Source organism: Bufo gargarizans, chromosome 5 (assembly GCF_014858855.1).
Source record: "Bufo gargarizans isolate SCDJY-AF-19 chromosome 5, ASM1485885v1, whole genome shotgun sequence".
NCBI lineage: Eukaryota > Metazoa > Chordata > Amphibia > Anura > Bufonidae > Bufo > Bufo gargarizans.
The window spans coordinates 58082835-58107845 of NC_058084.1; the positions used below are offsets into that span (position 1 = coordinate 58082835).

A 25011-nucleotide genomic window follows, 5' to 3' on the forward strand; every position below is an offset into this window, starting at 1 on the left:
CAACCGCCTAGCAGGACAACTAGTGCAATGTGAACAAAGCCAGACTGTAAGCCACACCCATATCAGACCATGTGATGGAGGCTACCAGGTGCAAAGGAGAGTGTTTAAATGCCAGGTAAAGGCACATACACTACATATAAAACAAGACAAAAACACAGAAATATAGTGGCAAATCTGGGGGAGCTGCTCAACCCCTAACACTATAGCGTGTTTTTCATTGGGGGAGCAGTCCCACCGCATGTGGACCGCAGCAAACGACTATCCCCAGCAAAAAATATTTTGCATACGGTGGAGGATGTCGGCGCGGTCCACATGCACCACAAAGGCATCCTACACAAAAAATGGAGCATTGTGCGGATGAACATATAATCATAAATCACAGAAGAAATGCACCAAACGGATATGTCACTGACTATACTGGCTAGTCATAAATGCAGATATTAAAAGCTGAGACTTTCGCCAATATATTCCTGTCAGGAAGATATCGGAGCCCACATGCACCACGTCACGGCTCTCAGCATAGCAAGGGGTCCTATCACTACGCTACCTATGGTGTGAACAAGGTCTGAAGGTGATGTAATCCAGCTCACAGCCAGGCTTCCACACAACCGCCTAGCAGAACAACCAGTGCAGTGTGAACAAAGCCATGAGTAGGGTTATTGGCTACGCTCGCGTCCACTACCCCATCATTTAGCTAACTAACCTTCCCCTTTTCCTCTCCCAATAACCACACACAGCCACTGCTTGGATTAAATCGGCCACAGCAGCCGTCTTTTATTAAATAATATAAATAACATGAATAAACATAACACTTGATATAACAATGACATATATATATAAATATATACATGTCTAACTGACGAGGGAGGTCCTAGAAGCCGCCTAACTGCACCTTAAACGACCACAAACCACCACGGCAATTCCATCTTGCCCCCAGCCGCGTACCACAAGCTCGGGGACACCAACTGACGGACGCCATACCAAGCCAACCAGGTGCCCCAACTCTGAGAGTCCAGCCCCACCATTGAGGCCCTCTCATTCACCGTTACCATCCAGTAGCCCCAGCTTCTATGACCTCCCCCCGCCAACAACGCGCAGCTTGACAGCCCTTAAGCTCGCGCGTTCCGCCACACCCGGATGGCTGTTTTGATACCTCCCTGTAAGTCCAGTGACCACAAATCAATGCCCACCGCATTGAGGTGGACTCCATCCTGTCTCCAAAAACCTCCTGTTCCTGCTTCCAACTCGGGGTGCCTCACCACCACCGCCCCATGTTTGGCACAGAACCGCCCAATCACCCTGTTCAGCTTAATCCTAGCCTTATTCAGCCTTTCAACCGATCTCGCCTCCCTCCAGACCTTCCTGGGGACAATGTCCGACCACACAGTGACAACTGACGGGAAGAGGGACCACAAACGCAAAAAATCAAAACGAATATCCCTGATCAACTCTCTGCAAGGTCGGACCCCTAGGTCATTTCCCCCAACATGCAACACCAAGATATCCGGGACTCTATCTAACCTGGCTTGCCGATGAACCTCCTGCAAAACACTACCCCACGCCATACCTCTGCGTCCGATCCATCTCACTATGGCTGTCCCCCGATCAAACCCCAGCTGCCGCCCATTCTGCCGAACATCCGCTCGTAATGCCCCCCAGAACACGAACGAATGGCCCAGGATCCAAACTAATAACGGGGCACCACCTGAAAAAAGAACGAGACAAACTTGGTTAGACACAGCCTTAAACTGCCCCTAAACGCACATACAGCCGAAAACGCTCCGACTCCCACCTCCCAATACGCTTAATCACTTCATCTCGCACCCCCAAGCGAGCAGCCTCCGTGGCAGCACCTATCCTGAAGGAATGACCCGTAAACTTGCCAGAGTCCATTCCGATAAAAAGGAGCCATCCTCGTGTCTGAGAACCGGGCCTGCCGCGACCCCTGCCCTTGCTTGAAAATCCCGCAAACACCGTACTGGACACAATAGACATCCCGGCACCTCAAACAATGAGACTAAATGACCCCTCCCCTCCTGATCCGTCTTTGAAAATCTCAGATAAATCACCACCCTGTCGTCATATAACGTTACATCCTCGCTCCTCAGACCCCCTTCCCGCCGCACACTTGCACACACTAACTCCCCTAAACGAAAGGCTCCGAAAAAAGCCAGAGCAAAGGCTAGTCTAAATAAGCTCACCTCCCAAGCCGAGCGACACACTCCAGCTACCTGCTCCCCTAACTGTAACAATAACGAAAAGGACACCGGTAGGCGGGAATCTTTGACACGCTGAAACCTTCTATAACCCTTCAAAATTTGACGGACCAAAAAGGACTTAGTAATGTCCGGGGAATTCCGCAACTTGAATCCGAAGGCCAAGCCCGCCATGCAACCATTGATCTTGGCAACCGACCAACCCAGATCCTTCACGTGGCCAATGAACAGTAACAACGGAATTTCCCCGTCCAGTACCTCGACCCCCAGGTCATTACACCACTGCTGCCACCTACTCCAAGCCCTATCGTACATCCTCCACGTGCCTTCACTCAATGATGCCTGCAACAGACAAGCTACGGTACCTCCAGGATCTCCCACAACGACTCTGGACACACCAATCCGACCTGACTCGCCTCCGGGGCCAGCTGGCGAAACCGCTCCCACTGAAAACGAGAAAGTGCGTCAGCTATACAGTTAGAGGAACCAGGCACATGCACTGCAAACACCCAAGCATTAAGGGACAAGCACCGGAGAACCAACTGCTGCAACAGGCAAATAACTGGGGGGGAAGAGGCCGTTACACTGTTGATGGCTTGCACAACTCCCAAGTTGTCACAATGGAAACGAACCTTCTTGTGCCGAAACTTCTCCCCCCAGAGCGTGACTGCCAACACAATGGGGAAGAGTTCCAACAATGCCACGTTTCTTACCCACCCGTTTCGTACCCAGGACTCAGGCCACCGACCCGCACACCACTGCCCTTCACAGTACGCCCCAAAACCCGCTCCACCCGCAGCATCCGTAAACAATTCGAAATCAAACGCATCAACCACCCCCCCCATAACTAATGCTCTGCCATTAAACTGTTTTAAAAAGGAATCCCAAACTTTCAAATCCCCTTTCAACTCACTGCCTAGTCTAATAAAATGGTGAGGAGACACCACCCCTCCTGTCGCCGAAGCCAACCTCCTACTAAAAATGCGGCCCATTGGTAGGATTCTGCATGCAAAGTTCAATTTGCCCAACAAAGACTGCAGGTCCCGCAGACGAATCTTCTTTGCTCTCAATGCCGCCGCCACCCCTGTTCTTAACTCTGACACTTTGTCTACTGGTAGCCTACACTCCATCCGCTGTGTATCGATGACGATACCCAAAAAGCTTAGCTCAGTAGCCGGCCCCACCGTTTTGCCTACTGCTAACGGGACTCCGAAACCCTCAAAAACAGACTGTAATGTGGATAACAACAACGAACAAACCCTAGATCCCCCCGGCCCCAAACACAGGAAATCATCCAAATAATGAATGACAGAGTGACAACCTGATTCCTGAACCACCACCCACTCCAGAAAAGAACTGAAACGCTCAAAATATGCACACGATATTGAACAGCCCATTGGCAAACACCTATCCACAAAATAAGCGCCATTCCAAAAACAACCCAGTAAATACAAACTATCCGGGTGAACTGGCAACAACCGAAATGCCGCTTCAATGTCACATTTTGCCAACAGGGTACCCGGACCCAGCTTCCTTACCCATTCCACAGCCGCATCAAAGGAAGCATAAACCACAGAACAAAGTTCCGGGTCAATGCCCTCATTGACCGACGCACCCTTAGGGAATGATAAATGGTGGATGAGCCTAAATTTATTAGGCTCCTTCTTAGGGATCAAACCCAAAGGGGAAACTCGCAAGTTACTGATGGGTGATGTAACAAACGGCCCATCCATCCTCCCTAGGGAAACCTCTTTAGCTAACTTTCCTGTCACTATGTCCGGGAACTGCAATGCCGAGCGCAAATTCTTCCGCTTCTCTAAGACTGGTAACGGGTGCGAAGGTATATGAAAACCGAACTTAAACCCCGAATACAAAAATCCAGCTAACTCCTGGTTCGGATATCTATTTAGATGCCCCACCATCCTTTCCACTCGCACTGGGGTCTGCCCCTTTTGCAAAACTATCCCCTCCCCTTTGCCTACCCCCTCTAAAACATCTGCTAGCCCCATGGCCCCCGCCACACACGGAACATTCGTGCCTAAATTTGCATTTTTGGCCGAATTTGCAACTTCCCTCATTGAAAAGGAAGCAGTATCCTCTTCCAACTGGGGGCGGCCCTGTACCTTGCTGTACCCCAACCCCTGACTCACTCCGAAAGGACTGACCACTCCTACCTGGCGCTGTCACCCTCATCCATAAAGCAATGTCCTTATGGTCCCATCTCATATTAGGACGGACCGCTTTCCTCTGACGAAACTGCTCGTCATACCGTAACCACCCGGAACCCCCATACACTCTATAGGCCTCCCCAATAGCATCCAGATAGCAAAATAAAGGGGAACAGCATTCCGGACTCTTCTCCCCAATCACACTTGCTAAAATAGCAAAGGCCTGCAGCCAATTACTAAAAGACCTAGGGATAAGGCGATAGCGACGCTTATCATCATCCTCCTTTCTTACTCCGTCCTTTTTTACCACATCAAGGTTGAACCGCTCCAACGGAAGCAGCGAAAAAATTTCTATATACTCCCCCTTCCAAATTTTCTCACGCACCTCCGTTTTCAAATGCGCTCCCAGGGGACCCTCAAAGCAGACATACACCTCCCCTTTCGCGGCGTCATCTAATCTGGGCCTATCCTCCTCACCTCCCGCCTGCGTCTGCACTGACACTGATTCGGCTACACCTGTGCTATTGGCCACTGCTACATTACTATTGTTAGGGGTCGCCGGTACATTGCTATTTTCTGCCCCCAACCCCCACGCTGCTAAGGGGGTAGCCCCCATTGCCCCCCTATCCTGACTAACTCCAGCTAAACCACACAGCAAGCGCCCCAAACCACCGATAATAGCACTATTGCTCCCACCCGCCCCAGGCGCCACATTAAATAGAGATAACAGTGTTCCCAGTGATGTCTCACCTAGCTGCCCGGGTGCTGTGAACCCGGCAGCCGCAGGTCCTGATTCCTGACGTACGACTCCTGGATCCGCGACGTTCCTCTGGTGGGTACTTGCGCTGTTCGCCGGCAGCACCCCAGCCGGATCACTGCTGGGTGCGTTAGGAATGGCTCTGGGACGCCCTCTGTCTTCAACGGTGTCAGGACCAGTAGCAAACTGTCCGCCCTCAGGAAATGGCCTGCGCAACTCCCTGTCCTCCATATAAGCATCTGCGCGCCTGTCTTCATGCCCAAGAGGCCTGCTCTGGGGCGGGGAGCCGTCCAGAACAGCCTCGTCCTCCTCCTCTGAAAGAAGCGCATCATGGCGAGGCCTGCGCCCGTCCCCGGCACCTACAGGCGCAGCCTCGTGTGCCACTGAAAGGGGCCCATCCTGTAAGAGCCTGCGCCGGGCCGCCCTGGCCGACCGCGCAGCCCCGCTGCTGCCTCTGCTGCCACTACCTCTCCCACGCTGAGCAGGCCTCCCACTCCTGGGGACAGGAGGGGATCCTGCAGAACCAGGTCCTGACTCCCTTGTAGCTGAAGTGGTGGGCTGAGGGGGAGGCCCCACAGCCTCTGGAGGGTCCCGCCGGACATATGGATTCCTCCCACGCCGGGAGGCCGCAGTAGCCTTAGAATGCTCCCGGCGTGGAGGGTCCCTTGTGGGGCTCCTGACACGGCGCCGGACCCGGGGGGGTAAATCAGGGCTCAGGCGCGCCGGCGGCCGTGCCCGCCGCGACCGTGTAGCTGCTGGAGTAGGGCCAGACGTACCCACCTCCGCCCCCCTTAGCAATGCAGTCACCTGCTCCTCCAGCCAGTCGCTGCCCCTGGTGTCCGCTGCTTCCCTCAAGCGCCGCAGCATCACCTCCACAGCTTCTGCCATTGCTGTCTCTGATGCTGCCGTTCAGAAGATGCTGCCTCTCTGCTCCTAAAATGGCGGGCGCTGACCTGCCTCACCACTACTACAGCCTGCCGCTTCCCGCCCCTTCCTAGCTCCTCCCCCCTTTCCCTGCACTCATCCACTTAACCCTTACCTTCCCTGACCCTTGCTCACAAAACCCCTCATGCCGGCCTCCCCTGAAGCGTGCCGCTTCGTACGGCCTCACTGACTTTAAGCCACACCCATACCAGACCATGTGATGGAGGCTACCAGGTGCAAAGGAGAGTGTTTAAATGCCAGGTAAAGGCACATACACTACATATAAAACAAGACAAAAACACAGAAATATAGTGGCAAATCTGGGGGAGCTGCTCAACCCCTAACACTATAGCGTGTTTTTCATTGGGGGAGCAGTCCCACCGCATGTGGACCGCAGCAAACGACTATCCCCAGCAAAAAATATTTTGCATACGGTGGAGGATGTCGGTGCGGTCCACATGCACCACAAAGGCATCCTACACAAAAACCTTTGTGGTGCATGTGGACCGCACCGACATCCTCCACCGTATGCAAAATATTTTTTGCTGGGGATAGTCGTTTGCTGCGGTCCACATGCGGTGGGACTGCTCCCCCAATGAAAAACACGCTATAGTGTTAGGGGTTGAGCAGCTCCCCCAGATTTGCCACTATATTTCTGTGTTTTTGTCTTGTTTTATATGTAGTGTATGTGCCTTTACCTGGCATTTAAACACTCTTTGCACCTGGTAGCCTCCATCACATGGTCTGGTATGGGTGTGGCTTAAAGTCTGGCTTTGTTCACACTGCACTGGTTGTTCTGCTAGGCGGTTGTGTGGAAGCCTGGCTGTGAGCTGGATTACATCACCTTCAGACCTTGTTCACACCATAGGTAGCGTAGTGATAGGACCCCTTGCTATGCTGAGAGCCGTGACGTGGTGCATGTGGGCTCCGATATCTTCCTGACAGGAATATATTGGCGAAAGTCTCAGCTTTTAATATCTGCATTTATGACTAGCCAGTATAGTCAGTGGCATATCCGTTTGGTGCATTTCTTCTGTGATCAGTGGAGAGTAAGCATAAGCGACTTCAGCGTCTCCCGGAACAAAGTCACGTATCAGGTGCCTGCGACCGGCTTTTTCCTTGTTTCCCAGCTCTGGATGGCGATACTTGCTGCCACGAATCTACACCTGGAGGGGAGGGCAGGGGATCCCCTTGATCAGCCGGCATCCACGAGGGAACTGTGATGGGTGCAATCCCAAGAGGGCCCCAAATAGCTTTCAGGTCTCCCGGGGTCCGCACCGTATACTGCCTCCCATTTTTCAAGATGGCCAAACCGAAGGGGTAGAGCCACCGGAATGGCGTAGCTGTGGCTTTAAGGGCCTCTAGGAGCGGCTTCACGATGCGCCGTTTGGCTAAGGTGGAGGGGGCCAGGTCCTGGAAGAAAAGGACTGGGGTCTCACAATACATGATGCGGTCGGCCTCACTTCCCGCCTTGAGCAGTGCAGCAGTGTCCACATAGCTTAGGATGCCGCATACTACATCCCGCGGCGGCCCACCAGGTTTCGGCTTGGGCCTTAAGGCCCTGTGAATGCGCTCGATCACAATCGGAGCTGCTCTTTCAGCTCCCAGCAGGGAGGAGAAAATTTTGCATGCGACTGAATGAAGCGCTTCAATCGCAATATTTTCGGGTAAGCCGCGGATGCGAATATTTCGCCGCCGGCTCCGGTTCTCCTGATCTTCTATGCGTGGTTTGCAGGGCTGCGCTGGTCTTACCCTCATGCACCAGGATGGCTTCCTGTGCTAGCTCCAGGGACTCCACACGATTCCCAATCTGTCGCAGGTCTCCTTTTATCTCCTCCAAGTCCTTTTTAAGAGGTGCAAGGGCAGACTCCAGGATGTCCCTGAGGACTGCTTTGGTGAGTGAGGAGCTTTTTCGCAGTGGTCTGCGATCGGAAACATCAGAGGCGCTTCCCGCCTCAGAGTCTTCCTCTGCTTCAGAGAGCTGCCGCTCCATCTTGGACGCTTCAGTAGCGGGAGTCCTGGACTGCTTCTTGAGGTATTTGTCCATCTCCGGTTGCCTGGAACGGGCCCCAGTCGGCTCTGGTATCTCAGGGTGACGGTCCTTGCCTGGTTTCCCCATTGGCACCGAGTAAATAGCTAATAAAAGGGGTTATAATAGCTGCCAGGGAGAGGAGCTCAGGAACAAGCAGCCATTCGGCTCCAAGGTCAAGCTCCGCCCCCCTATAGTAGTTATATTCTTGTACATAGGGGCTGTATTATAGTAGTTATATTCTTGTAGATAGGAGGCAGTATTATAGTAGTTATATTCTTGTTCATAGGAGCAGTATTATAGTAGTTATATTCTTGTACATAGGAGGCAGTATTATAGTAGTTATATTCTTGTACATAGGAGCAGTATTATAGTAGCTATATTCTTGTACATAGGAGGCAGTATTATAGTAGTTATATACTTGTACATAGGAGCAGTATTATAGTAGCTATATTCTTGTACATAGGAGCAGTATTATAGTAGTTATATTTTTGTACATAGGGGAAGTATTATAGCAGTTATATTCTTAACCAAATCTCTTTTTATTAAGAGGCAAGTTGTCAGCAATGACAAAACATGTTATCTCAAGAAGCCAGTCGCAGCTGGCAACACAATTCAAATTTAAATCAGTCACAGATAATGACATCAATCTCATTGTATTATGAGAAAACATGTGTCAACATGAGTAACAGTAGGGGGGTAGACAAGGTGAAGAACAAAGGGGGGGGGTTAGTTGGGAGGGGGATGTAGAATGTTGTTTCTCACGAGGATCTAAAAATTTCGGAATTGCTTCCAGGGGAACCATAATTTCAGGAACTGAGGTCTGGAGTGAGTTTACCAATCTAAATATTTGGTCTGTTCTCTCAATCCATGCCAAAATAGAGGGAGGGGAGTCATTCCTCCAAAGAAGGGGAATCATTAAGCGGGCCGCGGTGAGAAGCATGATCGGGAGATTGGATTTAGAGGGAGTCAAAGAACCATTAGGGCACCAGAGCAAAATCAGTTTAGCGCCTAGCTGAACTTGGGTATCACAAATCCAGTTCATCATATTTTCTACCTGGGACCAGAAAGAGCGGATTTTACTGCAATGCCACTATATATGGGAGAGCGAGCCAACCTCTGTTTCGCACCTCCAGTACAGCTCTGAGATATCAGGATTGAGCCTATGAAGGCACTCCGGCGTCTTATACCATCTTGTCAGTAATTTGTAGGAATTATCCTGGATCTTGATGCAGTGGTTAAATCCATGGGAGTGTGTTAGAATAAAAGCTTTGTCAGGCTCAGATAGAGTTACTGAGAGCTCTTTCTCCCAGGCCTTCAGAAACTGTAAATCTGGGGGTTCGGAATAGAGCAGCTCCTTATAAATCGTAGAAAGGGGCTTAGAGACGGGAGGCGAGTTGAGGAGAGCTTTTTCTCCAGCCAAGAAGGCTCATAAGTAGGTCAGAGAAGGTTTTCGAGAAGTGCTAAATCCTTCCGAAAGGGCATAGTAGCTAGAAATGAGGCCGCTTTGACCTTTGTAAGGTCGAAGATCTTACCCCAATCTAAATCACCAGTCTCAGAAGTAATATCCTGTAGAGTGAGGTCTGATAGGAGGGGCCATATCTCAGATGGCTCAAGGGTGGTGGAATGTATATGAAACTGAAGGAGGTGCAAGGGTAGATGTGGGTTAGGGAATTGAAGATCTAGAGATCGATACAGTTTGGCCCACTCTACTAGTAGGCCCTTCCATATGGGAGATGGGAACTTATTATTAGCCGTGCATGTACGCAAACCCCATAAGACTAACTTTTCTTTATAGGTAAGTATGTCACGTTCCAGTTGGGAGCAGAGGTTTTGTAATAGGATATAGAAAAGCCGTTGGGGCCTGGACTCTTTCCGGATGGGATAGAAGAGAGGACTTTTAAAGTATTTCAGATTTAGTAATTGGGGCCAACAGCTGGGATGACTGCGAGGGGGTGATGGAAGGTAGCTGAAGGGAAGAGAGGAATTTTTCAGTTGCTTCTGCGATGTGGTCTGGCGTGGATTGGCCAGTAGGTGCTAAGTTGTAAAGCTTTTTGTAGAAAGCACAAAAGGCTTTCGCTAATTCAGGGGTAGATTTGTGCAGTGTACCTCCAACATCTTTGACAGCTTCAATGAAGAAGTCAGTACGTTGTTTTTTAACTAAGGCTGACATCAACCTGTTCCCCTTATCCCCATGGGCGTAGGCACGGAGCGCAGGAGGAGTTTAGCTGAGGTGACACTCAGCAATGTTTTAAGCTTTACTCGAGCTTCTGAGAGCTCAGTTGCACAATCAAGGGCTTTGGATTGTTTGTGAGTTAGTTCAAGGGTTTCTATGCGAGAAAGCAGCATAGTCATGGCCCGCGAACGTTGTTTTTTTAGGTAAGCTCCTAGGGCAATTAGTTCTCCCCTTATGACTGCTTTATGGGTTTCCCAAATTATGAACGGGGAGTGGGCAGAAGGATCAGGGGTGTTGTGCCTGAAAAAATCGTTTAGTGAAGAGGACAACTTAGAGGCATGGGATGGGTCTAAAATGATAATATCATTGATGCGCCAATTCCATTCCTTCTTTGGGAGGTCTTGCAGGGAAATGTTTAAAAAGATGGGGGCATGATCAGATAGGGTAATATTCCCTATTTTGGCCAGGGTGACCCTATTGATAAATGTGTTAGAGAGGAAAAGATAATCCAGTCTGTGGTAGGAGGATTTAGCATTAGAATAAAAGGTAAAATCCCTGCCAGAGGGGTTCATGGTGCACCACACGTTTGGAAAAACCAAGCTTCTGCAGAGCAAGTTTTAGGCGTCGTAGATGTGTGTGCGTGATAGCTGACTTCTTGTTAGAGGAGTCTAAGGCCGGCTCCAGGGCAACATTGAAATCGCCCCCTAAAATCACCATGCTCTCTCTAAAGGAGGCTAATTGGGCGAAGGGTCTGAACGAGCCAAGCTACTTGACCCCGGTTAGGCGCATAGATATTTTCTAGAGTAACTGGAGTGTCAACAATAGTACCCTTCACAAATAGAGACCCTCAGGGTCTGAGGAGATAGCAGAATGCTTAAATGGGAGTTGTTTGTGAATCGCTATGCTGACACCCCTGCTAGCCGAGCTATAGGTGCTATGGAACCATTGAGAAAACCTTTTGGGAGGCAAGGTAGGAATCTTACCCTTACAAAAATGGGTTTCCTGAAAGTAGGCAATCGACACCTTGTCCCTCTGTAAGAGAGCTAGAACCTGGGATCTCTTGCAAGGCTCGTTCAGCCCCCGGACATTGAGAGAAGATATCACGGACGCCATTCTAAAATGTGAGAGTAAAGCATGACTTCTAAGTGGTCTTTGGACGACATCTCTTGTAGGGGAAGGAGAAAAGACACAAAAGGGAGGAAAGGCAAGAGCAGATACAGAACTGAAAACTAAAGCTCCACTGAGCACCTGACTCGAGAAAGACCCTTTTTCATCACGGCAACCAACTGGGGTCTATCAGGTGGGGGGTCCCGTAGAGCTAATGAGGGCCACTGATCGGCCATCAGGGTAGGGAAGGATCAGAAAGATGAGAGCCGGGTTAACCCCAGCTAATTAGGATGGGAAGTGGGCAAAGCAACAGCAATAAGTAATACAACCATGGAACACAAAGATAAAAATCAGGCAATACAGCAGCAGGCTCCAGAACCTAGGTTTCTTTTCTTTTCGGCCCAGAGGCGAACAGGTGCTTGCAGGGTTTCAGCAAGGCACTCAATTATACAGGCCAGAAAAAGTAGGGCTCTGATCGAGCGAAACAGATGCAAAATGGGTCTCACGGACCGCAGTGAAGGCTGAGAGTTCAGGTCTTTGCAGAGAGCAATCTGTCATTTTTGAGCTTGGTCGCTTTTCTTGTTGAGACAGGGCACCATTCTTCTGACCGGGGAGGTTGGAACGGTGGTTCCTCCAGGTCTGCCGGCATCCACGAGGGAATCTCAATGGGGTTAAGTCCCAGATGATCCCACGCTGCTTTTAAATCCGCTGGTGAACGGATAGTTATCTGTCTCCCGTTTTTCATGACAGCGAGGCCAAAAGGAAATAGCCACCGGAACGGGGTGGCTGAGGATTTCAGGGCTTCAAGTACCGGGTGGAGTAGGCGCCTTTTTTCCAAGGTGGACGGAGCCAGGAAAAACAGGATGGACACACCTTCATGTGAAAGTTGGTCCACTTCTCTACTTGCCTTCATAAGTGCGGCCATGTTGACATAACTGAGGAGACCACAAATGATGTCACGAGGTGGGTCAGCGGCCTTAGGTTTAGGCCTTAATGCGCGGTGAATACACACGATTGTGATTTTTCGCAGCCCTTTCCGGGCCTAGTAAATGTACGAATATTTATTGCGCAACTTTATTCAGCGCTTCAGATGCGACCGATTCCGGCAGGCCTCGAATCCTCAGATTCCTTCTGCGATTGGGATTTTCTTGATCTTCTGTTCACAGAAGCGCATCATTGAGCAGGTCGGCATGCGCCAGGATCGCATTGTAGTTTTTTTCTTCGTGCTTAATGGCGGCGTCTTGCGAATTTTCGAGCTGCACTACTCGGTGCACCATATTGCGGAGTTCTTCTTTAATGTCAGACAGATCATTCGCGATAGGGGCCAAGGCTGAGTTCAGCACCTCGAGAAGCTCTTCCTTGGAGAAGGTACCCCCTCTTCTGCGGGACTTACAGGTAGAGGCATCAGAAGCGCTGCCAGCACCGGAGTAGTCCTCCATGACGGAAAGCTAGGCTGCATTCGGCGCCATCTTGGGAGTCTCAGCAGGCCGAAGTTTTGTCTGTTTCTTCAGGAATTAGTCCATATCTGGTTGCCTGGACCGAACCGGGGTGGGTTCTGGTTGATCTTTGGATCGATCTCTCCCCACTTTGCCCATCTGTGCGATGTTTTAAGATTAAAAAAGGGGTTGAAACACCAGCAAGGTTGAGGAGCTCACAAACCAGCAGCCATTCAGCTACACAGCCAGGCTCCGTCCCCCCTATAACAGTTATATTCTTGTACATGGGAGCAGTATTATAGCAGTTATAGTCTTGTACATAGGAGCAGTATTATAGTAGTTATATTCTTGTATATAGGGGGCACTATTATACTAGTTATATTCTTGTACATAGGAGCAGTATTATAGCAGTTATATTCTTGTACATAGGCAGTTTATAGTCGTTATATTCTTGTACATAGGAGCAGTATTATAGTAGTTATACTCTTGTACATAGAAGGCAGTATTATAGTAGTTATATTCTTGTACATAGGAGGCAGTATTATAGTAGTTATATTCTTGTACATAGGAGGCAATATCATAGTAGTTATATTCTTGTACATAGGAGCAGTATTATATAGCAATACATAGGAGGCAGTATTATAGTAGTTATATTCTTGTACATAGAAGGCAGTATTATAGTAGTTATATTCTTGTACATAGAAGGCAGTATTATAGTAGTTATATTCTTGTACATAGGAGATAGTATTTTATTAGTTATATTCTTGTACATAGGAGCAGTATTATAGTAGTTATATTCCTGTACAAAGGAGGCAGTATTATAGTACCTACATAGTTACATAGTTGATACGGTTGAAAAAAAGACATAAGTCCATCAAGTTCAACCAAGGGATAGGTTGGGGACGTGAATCCCAGAAGGAAATGAAACTAAGATTTCTACACATTTTCAGCATTAATGTTGTTTACTTTTAAGAATTCATCTAAACCCTTTTTAAAACTGTCCACTGTTCCTGCTGTGACCATGTCCTGAAGAAGTCTATCCCACAGATTCACAGTTCTTACAGTAAAGAAGCTTTGATGCTTCTGGGGACTGAACTGTTTCTTCTCCAGTCGAAGGCAGTGCCCTTTTGTCTTTTGAGCGCATTTTACATGGAACAGCTTTTCACCGTATTTTTTGTACGGCCCATTTATATATTTGTATAGGTTAATCATGTCCTCCCTTAGACGTCTCTTCTCAAGACTAAATAAATGCAATTATTTTAATCCTTCTTCATAACTAAGACCCTCGATGCCCCATATCAGTTTAGTCGATCTCCTCTGTACTTTTTCCAGCTGCAGTGCTTCCTTTCTATGGACTGGTGCCCAGAACTGACCTGCATATTCCAGATGAGGCCGCATCAGCGCTATGTAAAGTGGTAATATTACATCCCTGCCCCGCGAGTCCATGCCTCGTTTAATGCATGACAATATCCTGGTGGCCTTAGAAGCAGCTTATTGACATTGTATGTTGTAATTTAATCTACCATCTACAAGGACAAATCCTTCTCTACAAGTGACTCTCCCAGTGCTACATCCCCTAGGGCATATGAAGCACAGAGATTATTACTACCAAGATGCATAACTTTACATTTATCCACATTGAACCTCATTTGCCAAGTTGATGCCCAAACACTCAGAGTGTCCAGGTCAGCTTGTAGTTTGTGGACATCTTCCATAGACTGCACAGTACTACATAGCTTAGTGTCATCTGCAAAAATAGATATGGTGCTATTAATCCTGTCCTCAATATAATTAATAAATACATTAAATAATAGAGGACCCAGCACTGAACCTTGGGGTCATGACTTATAACCTGGGACCGTTCTGAATAGGAAACATTGACCATAACTCTCTGGACACGGTCCGTCAGCCAGTTTTCAATCCAATTACAAACTATACTTTCCAAGCCTATAGACCTTACTTTACCTATTAAACATCTATGAGGGACAGTATCAAAAGCCTTTGCAAAATCCAGAAACACTACATCCACAGCCGTCCCTCTGTCCAGGCTACTACTCACCTCACTACATCCACAGCCGTACCTCTGTCCAGGCTACTACTGACCTCACTACATCCACAGCCGCCCCTCTGTCCAGGCTACTACTGACCTCACTACATCCACAGCCGCCCCTCTGTCCAGGCTACTAGTGACCTCACTACATCCACAGCCGCCCCTCTGTCCAGGCTACTAGTGACCTCACTACATCCACAGCCGCCCCTCTGTCCAGGCTACTACTCACCTCACTACATTCACAGCCGCCCCTCTGTCCAGGCTACTACTGACCTCACTACATCCACAGCCGCCCCTCTGTCCAGGCTACTACTCACCTCACTACATCGACAGCCGTCCCTCTGTCCAGGCTACTACTCACCTCACTACATCCACAGCCGTACCTCTGTCCAGGCTACTACTGACCTCACTACATCGACAGCCGTCCCTCTGTCCAGGCTACTACTCACCTCACTACATCCACAGCCGTACCTCTGTCCAGGCTACTACTGACCTCACTACATCCACAGCCGCCCCTCTGTCCAGGCTACCTCTCACCTCACTACATCGACAGCCGTCCCTCTGTCCAGGCTACTACTCACCTCACTACATCCACAGCCGTACCTCTGTCCAGGCTACTACTGACCTCACTACATCCACAGCCGCCCCTCTGTCCTGGCTACTACTGACCTCACTACATCCACAGCCGCCCCTCTGTCCAGGCTACTACTCACCTCACTACATCCACAGCCGCCCCTCTGTCCAGGCTACTACTCACCTCCTCATAAAAACAAATCAGGTTAGTCTGACAACTTCTGTCCTTGGTAAACCCATGTTGGTTATCACTTATAATATTATTTACAGTCACATACTCCTGTATATAGTCCCGTAAAGGGTTTCTGTCAGCAGGAAAATGGGTTTTAAGCTGGCTGACATTAGTGATGTACTAATGTCAGCTGAAAATAACTATATTAGTGCCACCTCACTGCGCCGAATCCTGAACAGGATGGCGCAGGCGCAAGATTTCCACAGGAGAAAGGGCTGGCAAGCGGAGACCAACGCTGCCTGGCCCTGTCAATCAAGTTTAGCAGGGCGCGGCCAAAGGTGGGAGAACAGAGCCTCTAGGAGCAGGATCAACGCCCCCCCCCCGCCTCCTAGACGCTTATTTGCATATTATAAAAGTTATTTTTTCTCAATAACGGCGGCACGCAGTGAGGTGGCACTAATATAGTTATGTTCAGCTGACATTAGTATATCACCAATGTCAGACAGGTTAATACCCATTTTCCTGCTGACAGAAACCCTTTAAGAGTCCTTCAAACATTTTTCCCACAACAGAAGTTAAACTAACTGGTCTATAATTACCTGTGGAGGACCTAGATCGTTTTTTGAATACGGGCACCAGATTTGCCTTGCGCCAATCACTTGGCACTGTACCAGTCCCTAGAGAATCCTTAAAAGTTATAAACGGGCACAGCAATGTCTGAACTGAGCTCTTTAAGAACTCTTGGGTGTAATCCATCTGGAACCGGAGCCTTGTTCACATTTACCCTATTTACCTATTTAACTTGTCTTGGACCATATCTACAGTTAGTATATTACTGGATGTACTAACAACCCCGGCACCACAGATATCAGCTCCTTTCTCTTATTTTCTATATGCAGAGCTAAAAAAAACATTTAGTAACTCTGCCTTTTCCTTATCCCTAGTTATATTCTTGCACATATGAGCAGTATTATAGTAGTTATATTCTTGTACATAGGAGCAGTATTATAGCAGTTATATTCTTGTACATAGGGGGAAGTATTATAGTAGTTATATTCTTGTACATAGGAGCAGTATTATAGTAGGTATATTCTTGTACATAGGAGCAGTATTATAGTAGTTATATTCTTGTACATAAGAGCAGTATTATAGTAGTTATATTCTTGTACATAGGAGCAGTATTATAGTAGTTATATTCTTGTACATAGGAGCAGTATTATAGTAGTTATATTCTTGTACATAGGAGCAGTATTATAGTAGTTATATTCTTGTACATAGGAGCAGTATTATAGTAGTTATATTCTTGTACATAGGAGCAGTATTATAGCAGTTATATTATTGTACATAAGAGCAGTATTATAGTAGTTATATTCTTAACCATATTTCTTTTTATTGAAAGAAAGCAAAAGATCAGGGTCGAGACCCACACATGACAGTACAATGGCGACAACAAGTTTTCATATGGTCATCAAGTATACACATCATGTGCAGACAATACAAGCAATCTTGCCTTAATCAGTAATAAATGTCAAAGAAAAAGGTAAAAAAGGAAAAAAGGGAAGGGACAATCAGGAGGGAGGGAAGGGAGGAGGGGGGGGAACGAGGAAGTGAGATAACTTCTGCTCTATCATATAAAATTTCTATGGGCTTTCCATGGGGACCACAATTTTAAGAAGCGAGCACGTGAGTTAGTCTCCCAATGCGCAAGCTCCTCGAAGCGGTAAATCTGGTCCACCTTGTCAGTCCACATATGGAGAGTCGGTGGGGAGTCATTCTTCCACAGGAAGGGGATGAGTAATTTAGCCGCTGTAAGCAGCATCGTAGGAAGATCATGTTTAGAGGGAGTGAGAGAGCTGTTAGGGCACCATAATAGCACTAGCTTAGCATCTATTGATATCTTAGTATTGCATATTAGGTTAACCAATGCCTCAATTGACTTCCAAAACGGTTGAATCTTGTGGCAAAGCCACCAAATATGCGACAAAGACCCAATACCTGTACCACACCTCCAACACGATTCAGGGATCTCTGGGTTTAATTTATGCAAGAACTCAGGTGTCTTATACCACCTACTGAGAAGCTTAAAGGAATTTTCCTGAATCCTCACACATCGACTAAAGCCGTGTGAGTGGGCCAGGATGAACGCCTTCTCCGGCTCCGTAAGGGACAGGGAGAGCTCCCGTTCCCAGGAGATCACATAATTTAGCTCCGGGGGTAATGAGGAAAGTATTTCTTTATACATCTGAGATAATGGTCTAAGGGGAGGCTTGGTAGCCAAAACCTTCTTTTCAAGCCAAGAGGGGGAACTATTACCTGCAAAAGGTCCAATACACTTTTTAGTATCTCGTTTAAAATCTGCTAAATGGAAAAAAGGCGCTATAGTAGTTATATTCTTGTACATAGGAACAGTATTATAGTAGTTATATTCTTGTACATAGGAGCAGTATTATAGTAGTTATATTCTTGTACATGGGGCAGTATTATAGTAGTTATATTCTTGTACATGGAGCACTATTATAGTAGATATATTCTTGTACATACAGCCAGGTCCATAAATATTGGGACACTGACACAATTCTAACATTTCTGGCTCTATACACCACCACTATAGATTTGAAAGGAAACAAACAAGATGTGCTTTACCTGCAGACTGTCAGCTTTAATTTGAGGGTATTTACATCCAAATCAGGTGAACGGTGCAGGAATTACAGCAGTTTGCATCTGTGCCTCCCACTTGTTTAGGGACCAAAAGTAATGGGACAGAATAATAATCACAAATCAAACTTTCACTTTTTAATACTTGGTTGCAAATCCTTTGCAGTCAATTACAGCCTGAAGTCTGGAACGCATAGACATCGCCAGACGCTGGGTTTCATCCCTGGTGATGCTCTGCCCGGCCTCTACTGCAACTGTCTTCAGTTCCTGCTTGTTCTTGGGGCATTTTCCCTTCAGTTTTGTTTTCAGCAAGTGAAATGCATGCTCAATCGGATTCAGGTCAGGTGATTGACTCGACCATTGCATAACATTCATCCAATCTTTATGCTCCCTAGCAAATTGAAGCCTTTGTTTCTGGTTTGCCTCATTGGTTAGTGTTTTTCTTACGGCTTCACAGCTGTTCAGTCCCAATCCCTTGAGTTCCCTTCGCATTGTGCATGTTGAAATGCTCTTACTTTCACTATTAAACATAGCCCTGAGTTCTACTGTTGTTTTTCTTCAATTTGATTTCACCAAACGTTTAAGTGATCGATTATTCAGGATTTTTTTCCCGCCACATTTCTTCCTCGAATATGATGGGTCCCCACTATCCTTCCAGTTTTTAATAATGCGTTGGACAGTTCTTAACCCAATTTTAGTAGTTTCGGCAATCTCCTTAGATGTTTTCTCTGCTTGATGCATGCCAATGATTTGACCCTTCTCAAACAGACTAACATCTTTTCCACGACCACGAGATGTGTCTTTCGACATGGTTGTTTAAGAAATGAGAAGCAACTCATTGCACCAGTAGGGGTTAAATAACTTATTGCCAGCTGAAAAATAATCGCCCATGCAGTAATTATCCAATAGTAGGCTCATAACTATTTGCTTAGGTGGCAACTTTTTTTTTGGACAGGCAGTGTATATTGAAAGGCCTCACTGTGCAGGGACACCCGGGTTCTTACATGCCAATGATAATACTTAATGGTGGATATTATCAGATATAGTGTACCCCTGTCAATATTACCATTAGTAGATGGAACACCATAGATGATGTCAGGATATTTCAGGGACTGCAACCTCGAGATCTTTAAGTTGTCAGACACTTCCCTCCATATTTTCCTCCCTCTCTTGCACTCCATTATGAAATGTTCCATGGTCTCTTCTTGTGGACATCACAGGGGACACTTCCTATCTGACTGAGACAAGTACTATAAATTACCTCTGACAAAGAGCCTCCCATGTAGTGACAACCAGGCAATATCATAGAGTTCAGCGGGGAGTCGCTTCCCATTGAGGAACCTCAGACTTTCCTGCATATTGGTGGTCGGACAATCTCTCAGAGCAAGTGGAGAGAAAAAGAAATCCCTACATATCTTAATGTACAGTTCTTTCCCTGTCTTACTCACGATAAAAGACTTCTCTAGCCTCCACTTTCTGACACACTTCAGGGCATAGTACAGGTACTGGGGCACGTAGTCCTGCGTCCATCTCCTCCTCTTGAGACTGCGCTCGCTACCCAAGATTCTGCAAAGGCAATATCCAGTCCCTGACACTGTTCACCCACAGAGGACTGATTATTTGAGTCCAGGTCAACCAAAATTAACTTTAGAAACATAGAATCAAAGAACACCCTTGGATTTATCATATCCAGCCCACCCTCTCTCCTCTGCAGATACTGTTATACCCTCTCTTTATCAGGTTCAACCTGTTCCCCCAAAGAGCTTGGAAGAACATACTAAAGAGCCTAGCCGAGAAAGATTCTGGCAAAGGAAAATGACAGATACGCTACAGAAAGACAGGACCAGGTAAAGTCTTCAACATTTTAACCCTTTCTCTATAGGTCAGCTTCCAGTTCTTCATCGCGGAACCTTTGCATTTCGGGTTTCCAATTTATCTTCCCAATTTATCCTGGCGTTATCTCCCTCCCGAATTTAACCCCTAAGATCTTAATATAGGTGGAGGCTTTTCGTAAATGTGGCAGATCAAAAGTCATGGATCAGAATTCAGTGTCCAGAAAGCTTGACTCTTCTCAAGATTGACCAGAGACCCTGAGGCCTCCGAGTAGCTTCTGATGGCTGCTGACAACATCTGCACCTCACGAGGCTCAGATATCACCACAGTAACATCATCCACGTAGGCAACAACACTCAGAAGCAAGCAGTGGGGGACTGGCACCTCCCGAAAATCACACTCCTGCAGTGACCTCAGGAACGGGTCTAAGGCAAACACATACAGTAGTGGACTCAACGGGCAACCTTGTCTCACCCCCGCCTCAACCCCGAACGTGTCACCCTGCCAACTATTGATCAGAGGAAGGCTCTCTGCCTCTCTATACAAGGTTTTCAGCCAATCTACAAATTGTCCGGGAATACCGTACTTTGACAAAGTGGCCCATAGATACTCATGGTCTACTCTGTCAAAGGCTTTAGCCTAGTCAAGACCAACAACATATCTCCCACACCTCAGAGCTTTACATCTCTCAAACATCTCCCTTATCGAGATGACTGCTCCAGAGATGTTCCGCCCTTTTACTGTGCCGAACTGACAGCCTGCCAACAGTGCCCGGGACAAACAGACTAATCTAGAGAACAGGATTTTTGCCAGAATCTTCCTGTCGACATTCAAGAGGGCAATTGGCCTCCAGTTCTTGATGTCACTAGGCTCCTTACCTTTAGACAGCAGAATTAACGAGGACACCCTCATGGACGGAGGCATCAGGTGATTTTCTAGACAATTTTTGTACACGTCCACGAGTATTGGAGCTAAGTGGTCTCTGAACTACTTATAAAATTCTGCAGTAATACCATCTGGACCTGGTGCCTTCTTCAGATGTAACTGATCAATGGCCACTTTAACCTCTTCCACTATTAATTCTGCTGTTAAAGGAGAGAAGTCTAAATTATCAGTATCAGGACCTGGAGTTTCCTCCAAGAATTGAGCCATCTTCTCTTTATCCAAAACCTTTTTCTGAAATAAGTCAGTATAGTAAGATCTCACCACCCCCAGGATACCCTCCCGAGATTCCTGTAGAACACCCTGGGAGTCAGTGAGACCTGTGACCACTTTGTTTGCTACATGCTCCCGACAGCTCTCAAAGGGATCAGGTGACCCTAAGGACCCATAATCCCGCTCAAGAACCAGGGAGGTGTACCTGCTGTACTGATACTGCCTTATTTCAGATTTCAGTTGGTTTATCTTTTGTTGGTCCCCCCCCCAATCTGCCGAATACAGTGACTCCAATTCTTTCAGCAGCTTGAGATACTGGCTGTACTTACTCTTCCCTTTTTTAAAAGACAGTCTCTTTAAGAGGGATCTGATCTCATCTTTGACGTCCTCCCACCAGTCCGCCATGTTGTCATAAAGATCTGTTCTCTCTAGCTGACCCTGAAGAAGGGAATGGATGCAGTTCTGGACGTAAGGATCATCCAAGAGGCTGGAGTTGAGTTTACATAACCCTCTCCTGAGATCAGGGAGCTTGGTAGTTCCCAAACAGAAATACAAGGCCAGGTGGTCAGAATAAAGGACAACTTTTTCACTCCTCTCACCAATGTTTTCAGAAGGACTCACTAGAGATAAGTCTACCAGCACAAGAATATGTACATTTTGGCTTTCTACCACCACATGAAAACACATCAGACAAACCATCCTGTTTAGGACCTTACAGTCTCTAGTAAGGGGTCTGTCTGTAGGTCTGTCACTGAGTGTCAAAGTGGCATTAAAATCCCCCGCCATAACCACAGAAACAGATGTGAACAGGTATGGCTTTACCTCATTAAACAGGTTAATCCTCTCAGTCACTGTCTGTGGACCATAGATATTTATGAGTCGGAGCCTTCTACCTCGGATTGTGATTTCCAGAAATAGACACCTTCCCATTGAAATCTCTGTTAATCTATGTATGGTCATATCACTGGTGTTAAACAGTATGGAGACCCCGGCATATGGTTCCACAGCCAGCGACCAGAAGGCAGACCGCCATTCTCTCTCTGCCTCTCGTACAAGACACAAAGTATTTAGATGGGTCTCCTGCAAGAAGAAGACATCGGCATCCAAATACTTCAGATGTTCATACACAGCATGCCTTGTTCTCCTTACTTTCATGCTTATCACATTACTTGAAATGACTTTAAGTTGAAAATCAGCCATCATAGTAATACACACTGCAAGTAATGCAGAGATTAAACCAGTGATCATATATCAGAGTCTGAACCTTCCCGCTGACCACCGGTCTCCATGTCTGAATCGGACTGCCTCTCAACTTGAATGTTTTTTTTTTTTAGGGAGGGTCATCATCTGGGTCCTCATCATATTCAGCCATCATACGTTTTAACTAATTTTCCATTTCTGCCTCTGCGTCTGACTCAGATAAGACACTGAATCTATTGGCGATCTGCAAAAAAAGGGGGTTAGTCAGCACTTCCCAGTGCGCAGGTGCACACCGCCATGGCAAAGACCTAGAGGAAAAAAAGAGACAATGCAGCAGCACCCTTCAAATCAGATAAAGTACAATAATGCCAAAAATTATAGTGCTAATGCTACGCTTATTTATAAAGTGAGATGCTTGGCCAATGCATTTTGTACAAAACCATCTGAGCCCGTCTGCCGTACGTTAAGGCGATTTCTGTAAGACGGGTCCTAACACTAAATACTACCTGTTATGCGCCATAATGGCCGCCATAAAGTTCAGTGAGTGTTTGGTACAAGGAAAGGTATAGAGTGGGCTCGGCATGCATGTTGGTACCTGCATTCCTTGTAATGGAGGCCATTATGGCACCAAAAATGGTAAAAAGCAGAGTGGATCCAGCATGCATGTGGATCCAACACTCCCTGAACTTTATGGCGCATAACAGGTAGTATTTAGTGTTAGGACCCGTCTAACAGAGATTGCCTTGATGTACGGCAGACGGGCTCAGATAGTTTTGTACAAAATGCAGTGGCCAAGCATCTCACTTTATAAATAAGCGTAGCATTAGCACTATCATTTTTGGCATTATTGTACTTTATCTGATTTGCAGGGTGCTGCTGCATTGTCTCTTTTTTTCCTCTGAATCTATTGGCGGTCATTGTCCCATCTAGTCTACTGTCCACTTTCACCTTACTTGGCTTTTGGACAGTGGTCCACTCATCCTCAGGCTTACGGCTGGACTTATCTTTTTTCCTTTTAGTCTGTTTATTTTCTCCAATAATAGACACTGGTGCAGAAGTAGAGACAACCTCTGAGCCTACACCTTGTGTGACCATCTCCATGTTCCCCTCAATGATATCTGACTGGGGTTAGGTTTGTGCTGGATCACTGTCCGGTACATCCTGTTGAGGCTCTGGCCCTGTTGGCACTGACCCTGATAACAACGCGTCCTCCTCCAGGTCATCTGTCACTTCCAGTAAGTTGTCATCAGGAAAGTCCTTGCAGATGTTATGTCATGCATCAGGACAGTCCCTGTGGGAATGACTAATCCAACCACACAAATTACACCTAATGACCTGGCAATTTTAACCAACCTCCCCACACAGGTTGCAATTCACCATGGTGCACGCACTCACCAAGTGACCAGTCTTTCCACATTTAAAGCATTTTCTAGGTTGACCCGCATAGAAACATACACCTTTCTCCCGGCCAATGAAAAAAGAATTGGGCAGATGTGTAATATTTTGGTGTTGATGAAGCTTCACCAAGACCTTCCACCCCCCAGTCCAGATACCGTCTTCATCCCTCGTCTTGGTAAGTTCAGACATGCGGTCACAATGTCTCCTCAGCCAAACTACAATGTCCTGGTGGGGAACAGACTCATTCCAGAAGATGATGGTGACATTAACGGTATCTGGCTTAGAGACGGGGATAAAACTTAACTTATTCCAGCACTCTTCTTCTCTGAACCTGGTGAAGCTAGCCCATAAACGGTCCAGGTCAGACATGAGCTTGAAACTAATGTCATAGCCCTGCCTGTCCGGGAGGTTTGTCACGGCCAGGATGTTGGATGGCTGGAAGCCCATTTGCTTACATAGCAGCTCTCTGATGACAAACCTCCTATCGGGCAGCTCTTCCTTGGCATCTCTATGCATGAACCTGACCACGTTCCTCCTCTTGAAAGCCTGGCCGGAATAACTGGTGTTTGATGTAAATGATGGAGAGCTGCAGCTCCAGGCATTCCCAGAGGAGGTGTGACCAGGACCACTATCCTGCCGTCCTTCTGGGCCCTGTGTAGACTGCTGGCCTCCTGTCCTAGGGGGTTCTGGTTCTGTCTGCGCAACTAATGGGGGGAACTCCTGTGCATTACACTGTACTGCCCCCCTCCCCACCATCAGTGTCACCAGCATTCACAGAGGGAACCATAGACTGGTCTGATTCCCCAGATGATCCCAGATCCCACACAGACTGTGGTGCACTCTCCCCTGACACAGCATTATCACTCAGAGTATCAGCAGTATTATCACAGACTGAATCAGCAATATCATCAGACACATGAATGTCCTCACAGTCCTCAGCAGTACAGTCCTGCACAGCAGAGCCCTGAGGGTCTGGCTCAGTAATAGCAGTCTCATGTGCTGCTGCAATGTTACCTTCTGGTAGGTGTCCACAGTCCATCTGCACAGTGCTGCCCCCTGATGCTTGTGGTGACAGCACTGCTACTACAGGGTTACCTTCAGGTAAGAGTCCACTGTCCTCCTGCAGAGTGCTGGATGCTGGGACTTGTAGTGCCGTGGTAGG

At 47.3% G+C, this 25011-nt stretch overlaps 1 protein-coding gene across 3 annotated transcripts; it reads right to left on the bottom strand.

Moving 5' to 3' along the window:
* Window positions 1-662: 662 nt before the first annotated feature.
* Window positions 663-6114, bottom strand: LOC122938911 (translation initiation factor IF-2-like). 3 transcript variants are annotated; one of them, XM_044294782.1, is made up of 3 exons: window positions 5135-6114; window positions 2582-2662; window positions 663-1705 (listed from the first exon to the last, which is right to left on the bottom strand). In XM_044294782.1, exons 1-3 carry the CDS (start codon window positions 6027-6029, stop codon window positions 1110-1112), a joined length of 1572 nt encoding a protein of 523 aa, XP_044150717.1. In that variant the 5' UTR covers window positions 6030-6114; the 3' UTR covers window positions 663-1109. The 3 variants fall into 3 exon arrangements, with proteins under 3 accessions (XP_044150717.1, XP_044150718.1, XP_044150716.1); XM_044294783.1 differs by lacking the exon at window positions 2582-2662 and having other exon boundaries at window positions 5135-6113; XM_044294781.1 differs by lacking the exon at window positions 5135-6114 and having other exon boundaries at window positions 666-1705; window positions 2582-5085.
* Window positions 6115-25011: the final 18897 nt, after the last annotated feature.